This window comes from Coturnix japonica, chromosome 2 (assembly GCF_054131305.1).
Source record: "Coturnix japonica strain WE chromosome 2, WE-NBRP24, whole genome shotgun sequence".
NCBI lineage: Eukaryota > Metazoa > Chordata > Aves > Galliformes > Phasianidae > Coturnix > Coturnix japonica.
In genome coordinates, this window is record NC_140664.1 from 44,232,732 (window position 1) to 44,249,652 (window position 16,921).

Genomic DNA, 16,921 nt, shown 5'->3' on the forward strand with positions numbered 1-16,921 from the left:
TGGATGGCAGGCAGAAAAGAGTCCAGGTGTGCCAGGGGCAGGAACAGAGGCAGAGTGGCAGGCGCCTGGGAGGACATTTGCCTTGCAGATGTCAGTTGAGCACTGTGCATATGAAGCAATCCTACCATAGAGCTGTCACGACCCATTCCCAAGCAAGGATGGGCCACTGTCTTAGCCTATTCATCCTGACAGATCTACATTTAAATAACGCCGAGCATGACAAAAGCCAGGAAATTCAAAGTTAAAGCTATTGCTCAGGTTTTAAGCTGAGCTATTAAGGAGAAAACGGCCATGGAGCAAACTTCGGAGCAGACAGGCTTTGCTTAGAACCATATTTACTTATAGCAGTGATCTCATTTAAATTAATAGGGTAGTCTGCATGAGTAAATGCTATTCACTGGGAGTACAGCAATTTCCGTGTATTCTCTGACTTGGCTTTTACTCTCGCTCCACATCTTTTTCCCTAACTTCTTTCACTGTGGATTTCTCCATTTTTTATTTATTTTTTTTTTTCTCCACCAGCCAGCAGGGCTGCCAGCTCAGAGATACTTTTCCTCGCAAAAACACTGGTGTGCGGAGAGGGCCCTTTCAGGAAGTAATGAAGGTGGGAGTGGATGGGGCTAAAGGTGCACAGCCAGGGCCTGCGGGTTGGCAGAAAGCGCCCAAACAGCTTCATTTGCCAATACTGGCTGGATTTGCAGAGACACCAGTCTGGAGGCTTTAATAGATTTGGGGTCAGTCTTTGTTGGCAGACCAGCCCAGATAACAACCTACACACCAGGCAGCTAGCAACACATCTGATCAGAGCCCTGGTTTCCCGTTTTAACTGGTACACCATTTGCCTGACTTGCCACTGTTGCCATTCTGCACAGCCTCGTGGAGCACCAGGCCCAGACGTCAGCTTTCAATGGATGTCTCAGAGCAGGAGTTGCATTACAGCCCAGATGGGAAGCATCTGACACTGTGTAGAGCTCAGTCCTGTGGCTCTTCCAGCTACAAACACCCACATAAGTCAAACACAGCAGTAATAATCCAGTGAAAGGCAAAGTGAGCCATGGGGCTGATCCAAAGCTTCAGTCTGTTCTTACAGCGTGTTTAGCCTCACATGTCAAATAGCTCTTTTATTATCAACTTATTTTAAGGAGAGATATAGGGCTGGTAGCTAACACCCCCACACCAATAAAACATGGAGAAGCCTTATCAGGTACCCCAAGCCTGAAGTGTGAGTGCAATTCATCTGCCTGTTACGCATGTTACAGTTTAATCAGAAAATGATTTCAGATAAGACCAGAACATACCAGCCAACAAATAATAACTGCACAAGGGGAGCCATCGTCCATTCTATATAGGCATTTCGCCACGCAGCCACCACCCCAACACTTGTTCCCATGCACAGCAGCACGCTGTGTTCTAGGCTTGGAGCATGGGACCCACTGATGGGTTCCCCTCCAGACCAATAGTGCCCACGACCCCCTGCAGCACACCCGCTCCTGGCAGGCTGCAGTGGGCTGGTCCCTGGCAGCTGTTTTGCACAAGGGCTGCATTGTCTGTGGGCAACGGAATTGCTTTATGGGCAGTGCTAGGGGAGCGAGCCCTCTGTCAGCTGCCGCCGCGTCCAGGGAGACTCACTCATCTCATGCTCTCATTACTTGGTTATCTGGCCAAACACACACTGCTGGTGTCAGGTTGGAACAAAGGATGCACTCCTTGTTCTGCTTGCATTTTTTTTTTAGCAAAACCAAGCCACGTACTTCTGTCTTCTCCCTCTCTTCAAAGCTCATAGGTGTATAAAATGCCATAATTTGGGGCTGGCTTTGGAACAAGTGAGTTTTTGTTTGTGTGAGTGGGCAATGTGTCCCTGCCATACACTTTCCCTTGGCACCAGGTAGAAAAGGACATGTTGAACCCTTGCTGGAGGCAGCTGCCCCATGACCAAGTGGCCAGAAGCATCAGAGCATTGATGACCCCTCTCCTCCTGCTTTCATTAGAAGAGCTGGCTTGAAAAATCCAAAGAAGAAATAACCCACATGACACACACCATGAATAACCCACAGGACACATGCCATGTATGCTACGAGGAGTGCTGGGGACAGCCAGCCCAGCTTCACCTGTCTCCCCCACAACTGGATTCTCTCCCACCAATATCTAAAAGAAAAGCCTTCCAAACTATCATATATAAGGGAGAGAAAATTCTGCATACAGATATACAAGTCCTGCATGCCTCAGCTCCACAAAATTCACACATCCTTTCTTTAAGGTGAGCGGCTGCTTTGGTGAAGAAATCACATACATATCGATTTTCATGCTGGTTGTTGTGGCAAACAGAAAGCGAGTGGGTTTTTGTGACTCAGACTTACAAATGTTTGATATTACCTATTTATGATGCACTCACACATCGTTTTCAATGTGTACCTTATTTTTTTGCTTTATTTTGTGTGTACTAACAAATTGAAACCTTTGTATTCTGATGCATGCTCAGTGACATTTTGAATGTGTTGATGATAAAAATTATAAATGAGATTCAAATACCCTAAAACTTGGGGAATCTGGATATGCTTTGAAGGTTAATCCTTCCGTATTTTTCCCTCAGAGGAAAGAGCTAATCAATTATATAATAGAAATCTTGTAGAAATAGAAAACTTGAATATAAACGTTAATGTAAATGCTAAGGTTATCTCATATTTTCCATTATTAGTCAATTTCCAGTTACTTACAGTACTGTGCAACTGATTAAATCTCTCTACGGTCATTTCTTACACTGGGCTGAATGGAAAGTTTCAACAGAAACAGTTTATCCATTTCTAATAATTTTGAGAGTAAACTTTTTTCTACTGTTAATGCATTTCCTTCCAAAATTGTAAACATTAGCACCTCAAAAGAATCACAGAATCACAGAATGGTTTGGGTTGGAAGTGACCTCAAAGCCCCCCCAGTCCCACCCCGTGCCATGGGCAGGGCTGCCCCCCAGCAGCTCAGATGCCCAGGGCCCCATCCAACCTGGCCTTGAGTGCCTACAGGGTCAAAATTTAGCTCAGTGTAAGAAATGACCATAGAGAGATTTAATCAGTTGCACAGTACTGTTATTGAACTCTTCTTATTAGTGAATGCTTACTGGACAGGGAAGTGTCAATCCTACCACTTCATGGGTAGAGTAATGCTTATGGTCACAACTGAGGTGCAGTTCTCTTGGCTGTATGTATCACAGCATACAGAGAGGGTTTTTTTTTGAAGAGGCTTGAAGAGGAATGAGAACTGCAAGGGGCATGAGGGAAAAGAACAACTTGGAAGCAAAACTGTAACTTGCTCCTGTTTGAAGATACTTCTGAAGGGCTCTGATGCCAAATACCATCTAAAAAGGCAGTTAAAAATGAATTTAATGAAAAAGAACTAGAACGTATTGAATTATATTCTACAGCTGTCAGAGAGGATTACAAATAAATACAAGAGTTAAGACACATTCATACTGCAAGATCCCTAACCACAATCTCCTAACTGCAATCCCAAAATATCTCTTGAGTTTCAGAAGTGCCAGGCATTTGCATTCTCTGTCAAATTTAATAAGGATTACAGCATATATACAAATAGTCCTTTTGAGGATCACAACCGTGGCTTCATTAGTTGAATAAAAAAGTTGAAAGGGCATGATAAAGAATTAACAGGAGTCAGTTTGACCTGCATTAAACACTTTTTCCAAGTTGCAATATTATTGTAGCCAGTTACTTACTGTCCTCAGTTAAGTTGTTTTCCCGTTCTTCTCTCTCCATCTGTTGGCACCAGCCCTCCATACGGTCTCTCTCTGCCTGCAGTAGCTTCAGAAACCAGTGGCCATCTCGTGGGCACACTGACCTTTGAACAGCTTCCAGGGGATCTTCAGTGATAGAGTCAATCCAGGGGTCAGGAGGAGGTAAAATAGATGGGTCAAAATCTGTCTCAAAGTCATCATCCACTGCACATGCATGGTAATGGTTTCCTGACCCTTGTATGCTAACGGTAGAGGTGCTTGCATCTCGTGAAAATTGTCTTGATATTTGTCCAGAACACAAATTGTCCTCTTGAGGGTCGATTATTTCAAAGTTCTCATGGAAATCCAGGTCTGCTTGCACAGCTGTTGTTACGCTATTAGATCGTGTAAACCTGCGAAAGCTTTGAAGAGCACAAACACAAAATGTTTAGAAAGCTTTTGTTAGGTGGCATGAGAAAAGTTAGGTAAGAAAGGATCTCTTAAGATTCTGCTTCTTCTCCTTAGACTGGCAGTCATGACTTTCAGTGCTACGCTCTGTTTTTCTTTCTGGAAATGATTGCCATACAATGATGCAGTGATTTGTTTCTCATTGTGAGGTGCCAGACATCTCTCTCTTTGCCTCTTAATGAGGGAAGCACCAATAATAGTGTGGTTTAAAGAAGCCAGCCCATGTGGCATCTAATAGTGTTGGTGCCCCAGGATTTCAGGTCATCAGTTCATGAAAGGTTAAAGAGATCCAGTTTTACCTAATGACTGATCATAGAATCATTGAATGGTTTGGGATGGAAGGGACCCGTTCCAACCCCATGCTATGGGCAGAGTTGCCACCTACCAGCTCAAGCTGCCCAAGGTCTTTTGACTTTTATAACTCACACTCTATTGAAGTTGCACACTCGAACCCTGTAGTCACATTTTAAAAATCATGTATGTGAGACTGATAAAAAAGTAATATCAATGAGTTCGCTATCTCTGTAGTATTACACCTAGCACCCAAGAAGTAGACAAGTATTTCAAGCCCAGCCAAGTATTTCATATTGCTTCCTTGTAACTGCTCATCGATGTACCTACTAATTTCCTGCTTCTCCAATTACAACTGCCAGCACTCACACCTTTAGCACTGATTCCCAGCATTAAGACATGTTGTTTTACACATTCAACCCTTGGTTTCGAAACAGTCTCTTTTACTCAGAAGTTAATGTTCTGCCTGTGTTACTCTCATTGTGATGGATGCTACCGTGTAGATAGCTTCCTTTCATCTTGCATTGCTTCCATATGTTTGGAGTCTCTGGGAGCAGGGAGCAAACCCTCTTAGAATGTAGGAAAGCCAGGAAGGCAGAAGGTATAAGCATGGGAAAAAGGAGGTTTGGGTGTTCGTGTCTGTTTTATCTTTAATTAAGCAAGACTCCAAATTCTGCAGTCCAAGGAATCTGAGGTGGAGAGGAAGATACAGAAGAAACAGAGAGATATATGAGGAGTAAAAGACACCTAATGCACTGTAGGGGATGGTAAGTGAGAGCAAATGTGATAGGCAGTAAATTGTGAAGGGAACTAGTGGGAAATTTCCAGGTAAATAATTACAGATAACCAAGGTAGTTCTGGATACCCATGCACTGAGAACACAGGAAAAATGCAAGTGAAGCAGATTTTTTGCCCTATGATAAGAGAAGATGTAAGGAGGTGAAACTATAAAGTAATTAATGTAGATGTTACTGAAATCGGTAATATTTATCAGAGAATGGCCTGGGATGAAAAGGACCACAATGATCATCCAGTTTAAACCCCCCTGCTATGTGTAGGGTCCCCAACCACCAGACCAGGCTGCCCAGAGCCACATCCAGCCTGGCCTTGAATGCCTCCAGGGATGGGGCATCCACAGCCTCCTTGGGCAACCTGTTCCAGTGCATCACCACCCTCTGCGTGAAAAACTTCCTCCTAATATCTAACCTAAACCTCCCCTGTCTTAGTTTAAAACCATTCTCCCTTGTCCTATCTCTATCCACCCTCGTGGATTTAGCCTTCAGAATTAACATAGCTTTTAATTAAGTAGGGACTCCTTAGTTATTTAAGATACCATCACAATCAGGCAGCTGTTACTTCAGTCCTAACTTGTTCACAGTCTCATATTTACTCTTGAAATCAGTGTTAGGACCTGCTTCCCTGTGACATTTTGGCTGCTTTGTCCTCAACAGTTTGGGCTTGAGCAGCAATGAAAATCTCAGTGACAGTGGAGCCGGATGCTGAGCACCATTTCACTTCCCTTAATTTCTATTCCATCTTCCACTGAAAAGCAACAGCTGATAAGTTCGACTGACAGTGTCTTTAGTTTGCAGCTGGGGAAGGAGCAGATGGAAGGAAAATGTCAGGTACCTGATATGACCAGATACCTAAGGAGCCATGCTGCAGAACACAAGGAGAGCTGTATCAACTCCTGCTGGTAGAGGAGATTTATGGTGGCTGTTGTAGGGCTTTGAGAGGACTGGGGCAAAGCAGTACTGAAGTCAGGAAGGGTTCTCCAAATTAAAAAAACAAAGACGAATTGCTCTGCAGAAAGAAGTTCAAAGTACTTTCACAGCCAAACCAGTCCCTGAAAAACTTTAATAACAGATTGTGTGCTTTTTGTTCTGTTTTGTTTTTCAGTATGATGGGCTGGAACACAAAAAGATTGAATGCAGGAGCTGCTGCTTGCAGCTCCTTTGATACATGCTTGTTAAGTGATACAAAAATATGGTTACAGCACTGCAGTTTTGCATGACATGCACCAGCAAGCTGAAAAGTATGGAGCAAGCAGAACACTCCAGCTTGGCAGTATTTATCCTTTGACAAGCATAGCAAAGCATTTTGCTATGGACCGATATGGCAGAAAAAAATCAGAAGGGAGGACAAGGTTAAGTGGAGAAATGATATGCCTTCCATGGGAGGAAAACCTTTTCTTGGTTTAGAAAGCAGATGACTGAGGAAGGCCATGAGAGTTTGATGGCATCCCGACTAGGTGACATCTCACCATTCTCAGAGGGCAAGAGCTGCAGGGAGGCAGGCAGCTGGCTGTACGCCTGAGAGGCCTACAGGTTTAAATTTAGCAAAAGGAAGTGCTTCTTCACACAATGTGTAATTAAATTGCCGCAGGATCCTGGGAAAGCCAACGGTAAAAATATGTTCAAAGAGAAGCTGAACAAATTCACAGGAGACAGGACCGGGAAGGGCTGTTACACACAGGTTTCGGAAGTCCCTTACAGCCAGCAGCTGAGCAGGGAGGTCTGCGGGGAGAAGCATTGCCCTGTACACACCCTTCACACTCTGCTTTTGCACACATTCCTTTAGACTTGTTTGGAGGATCTGCTCCTGGCCCCTGGCAGAGAAAGCTGTTCAACTGGTATTAATGGTTAGAAAGATTTTAGCTTTAGGCTGATTTGACAGTGAGCATTTTTTCGGTCTAGTCTATGCTAGTTTTTTGTTTTGTTTTGTTTTGTTTTGTTTTTTAAACTGCTTTAATTTGGCCACCAACCTGACAAATACCTTATCTGCACTGAAATGCATGCTTGCCTGCATACACACACCCACTGACATAGTCACCATGCTTACACAGGATTTGTTTTCAGTCGCTTAGCTTGGGTTCACTGTGAGCCAAGGCAGTACATGGCATCCTCCACACCTTCCAGAGTAATGGAGAAAAGCAGTGCTCCTATCCAACCTCATCCTTCTCCATACCCCTTCCTCCATATCATTCCTGCTTTTGCTTTCTGCAGTGTCCTAGACTCTGATTTGCTTCTGGGTTGGATGACCATTTACAGTTTCAGATAACACCCTGCATTTTCAGACTACATTGAATCTCAAATGTGGAAAAAATGAAGGTATAATTGCCAAGAGAACGTATTGCTGGAGGCACTACATTTCAAAGCTTTCAGGACTATATTCTTATGGGGTTCAATATAAGCTAGTACCACCAAAAGCCAGACTCAACTCAACAAATAAAATGAAATGACCTACTTTCTTTTGCTTTTGTTTTATCTATATAACAGTATGCTACAGGCTTGCTCGACAGATTCTTGGCACTGGGTTGTGTAACCTATCTGTCTTCAAAAGAAAAACAACTTGGCAATAGAATACAGCATCAGTTCAAAATTAAAAAAATACTCCCAAGGAAATGTATGTTGAATGACACGGAAATACAGGAAGGCAACCACTATCTGCCCACCTCCAGCACATCTAAGCGAGCTGCCTAATAGATGGTAATCGTAGCCTCTGACATTGCTTCCTCACTCATTTCCAGGATGTTTTACTCTTGCAAAATACCATTTGTGTTCCATGTGTCTTTTTCTTTCTCTTTTTCTTTTTTTTTTTTTTTCTTTCCTCTTATTTAAAACAGGAGAGCGGTTGAGCTCATTGTTTCTACACACACAGAACAGTCATGGATCTACCGAAGGAAAAAAAAAAAAGGTTCAGAAATTGTTGATAATTGTTTTTAACAGAGACTTCCTTATTCCTCTGCTTTCAGGCTTGGCCCTTTTGTATTCAGTTGTGCCTTGCAGGCACAAGGTGTAATAATTACAGCTTCAGAGAACTATGGCAGATACCTGGCCTGCGGTGCAGAAAGCCACGAAACCTCAGACTGGATAAACCAGTATGGAGAGCAACAGTAGATGTGTTTTGAACAGCAACAGCAGCGTCACCTGTTAGCATTTGACTCCCTACTCCTAAATGTTCTTTTGAAAAACATGTTTACATTTCAACTCAGAGAACTTCTTTCTTTCCTAAAGAAACAAACAGAAAACAAAACCCCAGAACAGATGCCGATTCCAAAGCAACTGATGCATGGCAAATGTCAGACTCTCATACATTAGATTAGACTTGCCTCGCTTTACCTATTGGCTGACTCTTTCCTGCTGTGTATTTCTCTGTTAAAGTTGCAGCCACTATCAGCTGAATAGAGCAAACAGGGGACTTAGCATGTACAGCAGCCCTGACATAGAGGTCTTTTGATGGCAGGATCTTTGGCCACACATCTTCAGGGTACATGATCTTAAGTTCTTTGCTCTATTCACCCCCTCTACCACTGCCATAATCTTTTTTTTCATCACTATGAGTCTTAACAGGGAAACAAATCCTCTGTCATTGTTTTGTGTCACCAAAATCCCCTCGAATTTCTCAATGGAATGGCTTCCACTGTGGAGAACACAGGGAGACAGGTAATGCTGCAGACCAAAATCAAAGAAATCTCAGTCCCATCTCAGTTTAGGTAATGTACAGTTTTGAAGGTTACATTCTAGAAACTGAGGAGTTCAGAAGTTTGAGTTAGAGCATATGACTGGCTGGTTGTGCAGGAGGGTCCCTGAAACCCGTCTTTTTTTTTTTTTCTTTCTTTTTCTTTTTCTTTACCTTTTTTTATTGGGGGGCGTGGGGGGGGGGGGGGGGGGGGGTAAGGGAGTGAGGGGGGGTCAGGGTAAGAAGTCATTAAACCCAAAAAACTAAATGAAGAAAGTGTTTGTTGTTCCTTGAAGACCACAGAAGAGAATATTTTTTTTATCATATTACCACATCACCACTTAAAGCCATTTCATGCTATATGCTGTGGTATACCACATACCAGACATTACACTATGCCAAAAGGTGGAGAGAGCTTCCTTTATCACCACAGAAGCTAGAGAAGACGGAGGATATAAGAAGTATGCATACATGTACCTATGGTCTTACTCTCCTGTGCCAACGTCCTTAGCCCGTAGTCTGCCACTGTGTCAGCATTCAGAATTTCTTGTGATGTAGTACAAGACCAAGTAAAATAACCAGTTGACAGTATGACTAAGATAATTTTTGCGTGAAGATGTAATGGGAGGAAATCCAGGAGCACACATGGTAAAATGCAACAAACTGGAAATAGTCACTGAGTTATAGGACAAAGAGCAATAAAGGACATGGCCGTTATTGAATAAAGATGTGTTGTAGTTGGCCTGGCACAATATGTGGCTTCTCCTTTTCTTTTTGAGTAGAACTGGTTAATTTGATCGTCTTCTGTAGGTGAGGAAGGCAAGGTGGTTGCACGAGGCCAAGAAAGACTCAAAGGAACAGAGAAAAGACAATCCAAAGAGAATCGCAAAATCACAGAATGGCCTGGGTTGGAATGGACCTCAAGGATCATGAAGCTCCAGCCCCCCTGCCTGGAAGGGCCACCATGTTTACTAGATCAGGTTGCCCAGGGCCCCATCCAACCTGGCTTTGAACACCTCCAGGGATGGGGCATCCACAACCTCCCTGGGCAGCCTGTTCCAGGACCTCACCACTCTCCTAGTGAAGAGGTTTGAACTGAAGAAATCAGCTGCATTAGCAATAATTTTCAAACTTGTCTCTGGAAGAGATGGGTCATATTAAGAAAGGGGAGAAATATCACCATGAGGGAGATGAGGCGAGAGAGAAGAGAGGAACAGCAGGAAGATCATAAGATCAGTTTTGAAGGAAATGTATGCATTTTTTTATCATCCTACCCTAAGAGAAAGACTTGAGAATGGTACTCAGTAAAATCTAGAAATCTTAGAGTTACATTTGGGGAGTGGGTACGAAAAGGAGAGTTGAGCGCAGGTGGTATAAGGAACTGAGGATAAGTGATGGATCAAGTTGTAATGTGGTCAGGGAGCGTTAGCACATTTATCCCTTGAGCAGCACAAGAGGAAGAGGATTCAGTCATTTGTCTTGGCATGAAGCCCAGGTTGCAGAGAGTGAAGGGCTAAGGAAAGGTCTAAGCCAAAGTGAAAGAAGGGATAGCTCTGCTCCAGCGATGCTCTGGTTTTGAGTCACTTGGATCAACACAGAGGCAAAAACTTTTGCTCACTTGGTCTGAGTGCAGAAGAATATTTAAAAGGGTGTGAGGAAGGAAGACTCCTTAGGGTGAGAATGGCCATCATGTGAGATGAGGGAAAGGGAGAAGAAAGAGTAGGAAACTAAGGAGTAAAACAAATTTTGTTTAACAGGCTTTTGGCGCATTAAGCAAAGAGCTTTCCTAGTGCAGACTACAGCGCACTTAATAGCTTAGGCTGGCACAGAAGCACAATCAATTTGCTGTTACTTATATTTTTTGCTGTCTCATTCTTCTCATTTTACTTGATGTTTATTTAATATTTCTGAATCCTGAAAGGTTTTGCTTTTTTAACTTTTGTGATGGATTCATCTCAGTAGGGCTTTTCTGAGGTTCTGCAGATGTTTTGGTGCAGGGGCAGTGAGGAAGGCATCATGTTTACAGTTTTATTCCTGTAACAGATAATCAATACATTGTGCTTTGGTGTGCTTAAAAAAGAAATAAATAATGAGAAAAAGCATATGAGTGCCAAATTGTGATGATAAGCCCTTTGTTTCCTGAGCACACTCATTTTCCAAGGATTAAGGGCTGTCCTTTATCAGCCTGTTCACTTCTGAAAGTCCATGATGGATTGCTGCCTGTCCATCTGCTCTCAGCAGCAGCAACCTCAACCTGATCTGCAAGAAATCCCCCAAAACACAGCTGCCACCAGGCAATGCAGAGATAATGCTGCCTTAGGGCAGACCTTTGCAGACAAATCCTACCTTTTTTTCTGGAGCAATACAAGCAGCAATAGAGAGAGGACTTTGGAAATAAGGTATTTACAAACAGCCATCTCTTCATTTCCTTTCCATTCCTTACAATTTTTTTTTTCCTCCTTTTATTTTTTGTGGGAGGAGGGAGGTGAGGGAGAGTTGGCCTTTTGGGGTAGTTACTGCCTTTGTGCTCAGGCTGAAGGGATATGGTTCTTCAGCATCTATTCTAATGTGCTCATTTATTTAGCGCTGGAAGAGCTGTGGGTAAATGGACCTAAGGTCTAAGGCATAGAGAAATGTCTACCAGAAGGAGCTGTTTTAGCAGGTTAATGACAAACTTGGTAACAGTCTGATGGGGTTGTTGCACATCACATTTCTTTTTGCTGAAGTCACCTCAGCCTTTTGAAACTGTAGGAAAATACTCGGCTACTCCACTGAGAGGTTTTGCTAAATTCAACTGGGACTCATAGAAATTAGTTGTAGCACAACTACTTGCTTTAGGAATACAGTATTATCTTTTACTCACCACTTCTCCTCCTCAACTTGAACTCCTATGGACTGGAACTTACTGGTTGCTTTATTTTCACCTGGTTTGGCAGTTTCTTCAGCACCATCAACCTTAAAAAAATAAGCAGTTTATTAGAATATATTTTGGCTGAGATATCACCTGGATACTTACAATTTCTATTCGTAATCGCTACTAAGTGTCTGCCCATATGGCTTGTGCTATAGCTACCTTCATCCCGTTGGATGGTTTATCTCTGGTAAGCCCATTTCTGAAGTTATTCATGAATATTCATCATTTTTGTTAATCTGCAAGGCATCTCTGTTAAGATGACATTAGGCCTGAGAAATGCAGGTGGAGTTTGTCCAGCACGTTATTGAGGTTGGATGCTGAGATTTGCCAGAGCCTCTGGGCATCTGCAACTCCAATTCTGTAGTTGTTATGTGTTACTTTGTACATGCACACATAGTCATGTTAAAATGGCATATTTACTTTAAGTGGTAGTGTCCTTATGGCTCCACTCACTGTAGTTGTTAAGCCTCCATGCTACGCAAGGGATTGTTAGTCACATGAAAAAAAAAAACCAACAAAACCAACCCAAACATGGCAGCACACAGCATTTTTGGACCACACTGAACCTACTCTGACCCTTGGGTGTATAAGAACCCCAGGTAAAGTGAGCACGTCTCCCCACCACCTTGCTATTCCTTGTGCAGGAAAAGTGGTCAGAGAGATGGGAGTTTCAGAACAAGGCAGTGAAGTCAGGTAATTACCAAATACTGAGGTTTTGGGGTGATAATTCCTCCTTAAATTACAAAACTGATGGAGAGAAGTAACTCTTTTTTGACAGCTTTACTTTGCTTGTTTGTTAAACAGGTTTGCAGCAAAGGCTGCTGGTGACCTAGAAGCAACAGAGGGGTGCAGGGCACACACCAGGAATTCTTACCACAAGTGCTCTTCGTGTTTATTTATTACAGAAGGAAGCAAACTCCTGGCTAATATGGCTTGCACTGCTGTAGGCCAAATTTAAGGGAGGTGTTTACCTGCTCTGAGCTTGACTCCTATTGCAGTCAGTGGAGGGAGGTTGCCATATGTATGCTGATTAAGCTAGTCAGCTGTAATTTTAACAGTTTTAGAGGGAGATTTTCAGGGGCTTGAACAGTATTTGGGCCTCTGTTTTCCTCAGATTTCAGCAAACTGGGGCTCCTGTTTCTCCTGAAAGCCATGTTCTTTACTGGCACCAATGCTACCTTCAGGAAAGAAAGATGGGAGATGGTGTCTTGGGAACCATGGTTCATGTTACTGCTCTTCATATGGAATACTGCAAACATGGATGTTGTTACTTTCTACTCATTACTTTGTCTGTAAAGGTCTTCGTTGGTTTGTTCAGTGAAAGGAGGGATTGCAACAATAAAACAGCACCTTAGCCTTGACTGGGTTTGGCAATAAGTAATAGAGTGTTCCTTTATCTCTGTCCCATCTGGGTCTTGCTCCTGCATTTAACACTGAAGATATCCCTTCTTTCAGAATGTATATAAACCAAACAGCTGTGAAGTAGAGAAAGGGTATAAGAAAGGCAGCAAATGGAACCCACGGGCTGTAGTAACTCTCAGCCTTCCAAGAAGAAGCACAAGGTGAGTAAAGTCACTGCTTGTCTGTCAGCTGCCCCTGGGATGGCATGCTCAGCACCTCCTATCTTGTCAGGCGGATGCAGTGATTTCACGGTAAATTCTTAGGCTTTGCTAATCAGATAAGCCTGTTCAGGCACAGAGGAGGTGGTAAACACAACCTCCATCTGCAGGGGAAAAAAAAATCATGTTTTCTTGGGAAGGCTGATAAGCTGTGGATTGCTATTCTGTTTGCTTGGGATTCATCTCCCATCAAAACCTGTGCTGATTTTCAGTTGATTGCAAGTTCAGGTACTTTGTTGCAAGAGCTAATCCTGCAAGCAGATAGTTGGCCTTCTATGCACATTCTTTTGGGGGGATATGGGAAAGATTAATTAAGATAGCAGATTAAATTGGCCTAGTTTATTTGCTCTTCTCCTTTCTGTAAATAGAAGTGAACTCTGACAGGGTTAGTTTTCTTGTTTCATTCCACTAGAGGTAAGAAAATGTAATTTTCCTTAACAAGGGCAAATCAGAAGGAACTTATCCTCTGCTCTTGAGTCTGGGTTGGAAACAATGCTGCCTCATTCGAGCAGCCACCGGTCATTACGAAATGCATGAATAAGCAGTGACAATTAATTCAGTGAGACTGGATGAAAATATTTTTTGGGTGATAGTGTAATGTAAATCATTGTTTTACACATTCCCTTTCAATGATTTAATTCATGCCTTTCTTACCCCCGCTGTGTTATGATTCATAGATTAGTGCTCATGTGTGTAATTTAACAGAGCTGAATAACAGGCAGCAAGGAAACTTAAATCCTCACATCTGATGTTTTTGTGATAAATTAGTAAACACTGTTAGTACCACATAGCATGATTAAGCTGCTGGAAATTCTAATAGGCACCTGACAGGAAAAGAAGAAAAAAAAAAACATTGTTTAACAAGCAGTAAAACAAATGTAGAAACACAAAACAATGGCATGCATATAATCTAAATACCATTCTGTACCTGTATTCCGATAGATAAGCATCTATTTTTCTTGAAGTGGTCCTTCTTTCTATCTTCTACTGCAACAGTGGCAATGGTTGTGGTGGTGGTGACAGTGGCAGTGTTGTTCCCTACATGTTGACTTGCTGGGCCATGGATCTGAGCATTAGCAGCTTCAATAGCTGCTGTTAGTGCCTTCATACTGTCCAAGCTCTCAGTGGAGTTGCTAAGTCCAGACTGACTGATGATATCTCCCCTCTGTCCATGCCCATCCATATATGCATCTTGGGCAGACTCTGTGCTGCTCTGGGCTGTGATAGAAATGAATGGTTTGGTGGTAGTTCTCGGTGGGACTGGAGGAGGTGTCTTCTTATAGGTGGTAATGCAGGATGACACTGGAAAAAAAAAAACATGAAAGTTCTTGATTTATTGACATTGCAGGGAAAATGTATGCAAATATCATCTTAAAACACCATGAGCGTGGACAGAGCAGAGGTAAGGAGTGTTCTCCATCATGTTTTCTGCTACCTCTTCTATGTCCAGCGGGTGAAAAACTCATTCCACCAAACTGTTTGTTATGGCCATAACTTCCAGATAGGAATCACAAGGAAGAGACTCCAGCAGATTAACCCAGCTCATGTAAATACTTCATGCAACTTTAATGCAATTGTTTTTATTTTCTCCGCCCTGCCCCACTCTATTTACTAACACTTTTATTTATTAAATAATTTTTAAGTTACATTTCTTTGTTCAGAGAGAGATCCTAAAGCCATCCAAGGTTCAAGACTTGATGCTCATCATGCTTGAACTTGTGTATTTCTTGTTATAAATTGTTTCAAATTTTGGGCAGCCTACTCAGATATTTTAAACTGTCTTGCAAGGAGGGCATGTTTAAGATAATATTTTGCTGCTCTTATTTCTCATAAGAAACATAGATGTGTAAATTGAAAAAAAAGCTTAATTTTGCACAAAAGGAGTTAATGTAATGTAGTTGATGTCTAAAGCCTGTCAGTTGGTGGAACTTCATAAAGGAAAGCATAAGAATAAACGTTTGCATCAAGAAAGAAAGTTTATGAGGACTCCTTTTCACATGTTGATGGCCATGCTCTCATTGTATGTGCTTCTATATGGACATAGCAGCTTATTTTGAGGTTCACAGATTAGAAACTTTTGGCTGATGTATGCAGAATTACCTACAGAATGCACTGCATGGAGATCTAAAAACATATTCCTTTAAGGGATAGTTGGCAGCTCTGCTTTGCTGAAGTCCTGGAATGCTTTCAGATGAAGAAAGAAGGTCCATTAAGAATAAAAAACAATCATGATATGCTCTATTTTTTTTTAAGCAAATAAATGCAGGCATTAACCTGCAAAAAGTTCAGACACAAACACGTTAACATAAATTCTTATTAACAATAATCATATGGCAAGAAATGATTCATTTTAATTGGCAGACGTCTATGCCACCCACATGAAAGGTAGGTCTGCTACAGCTGTTCTGCTCCCTCTTTGCACTGTGTGTGCTTGTAGAGCCAGAAGCCATTATGGCATTAATTTGACTAGCTCAGATCCGCACACCTCATGTATCTCCCAATAGTTGCAGGAATGGTTGCAGCGTAAAGGGTGTTTGCAGGGCACAAAATCACAGGATTTTTTTAAGAACTCTGGTCTGAGGTTCTGATAACATGTCTGAACCTATGTTAAACCCTTTAAATGCTAATGGAAAAAGAGCATTTTGCAGAGGTTGTGAGCGTTTTGAAACTGGTTATGATTCACTTCTGAAGAATCAAACAGAAACCACGGCATCTTGGACAGAAGAGATGGATAGATGAAAATGAACTTGTCAAACTTTAACTCCCAGGAAGTGAAGTTTATAGGGGTTAAAGGTGCTTTTAAAAAGTGCTTACCACAAGACAAACCTATGGAACTAGCAGGAAAGATGACAAATCTACAGAGGCGTGTGAATTTTGCACAGCCCTTCAGTGGTTTTAATGCTGACACAAAGCATTTGTTGTGACTGTGTACTCTTAGGGAAACTGGCTGCTCTTGCTGCAGCACAAGCAGACTTACACAGAATTGTGGAGGCTGCTGCTGAGGCTGTGGGATCCCAGAAGCAACCCAAGTGGCTCATGGCCTGCAGAAATGTTCTCTGAGTGGTGGAAATGCAAACTGAAATCTACCACTGAAGAATTTAAAACTTATAGATTCACTCATATATCCAGGTAATGCTTTGGCAAGCCTGTTCCAAGCTCATCTAATAGAGGTTTGTGTGCCATGCTACCTTGCAAGTCAGCAATGTAAAAAATGCCCCATTTAAAATATGCTGAGTAAGGACATTGTGGAACTCCTGGGCAGACAGCAGCACCTTCAGGACATCCTTGCAAGGTACACAGATGTCACTTTTCCTACTTAGCAGATAACAAAACACACTCCAGCAGTGTTCTTAATGGGGAGACTGTAAAATAAAAAGAAAACCCCAACATGACTGGTCCCCATGTCACTGATCATCCTTGAAGGGACAGAAAGTCAACAGCTACTGT

The 16,921-nt window shown here is 42.3% G+C and overlaps 1 protein-coding gene across 17 annotated transcripts in view; it reads right to left on the reverse strand.

Annotated features, from left to right (window-relative positions):
- DLGAP1 (DLG associated protein 1) overlaps positions 1-16,921 on the reverse strand; it is a 365,353-nt gene that overhangs the window by 10,246 nt on the left and 338,186 nt on the right. For all 17 annotated transcript variants that reach the window (XM_015855355.3, XM_015855353.3, XM_085539647.1 and 14 more), the window contains 3 exons: positions 14,403-14,776; positions 11,805-11,896; positions 3,725-4,143 (listed from right to left, as the gene is read on the reverse strand). In XM_015855355.3, coding sequence (XP_015710841.2) covers positions 3,725-4,143; positions 11,805-11,896; positions 14,403-14,776 — 885 coding nt within the window. The remainder of the gene's footprint in view (positions 1-3,724; positions 4,144-11,804; positions 11,897-14,402; positions 14,777-16,921) is intronic.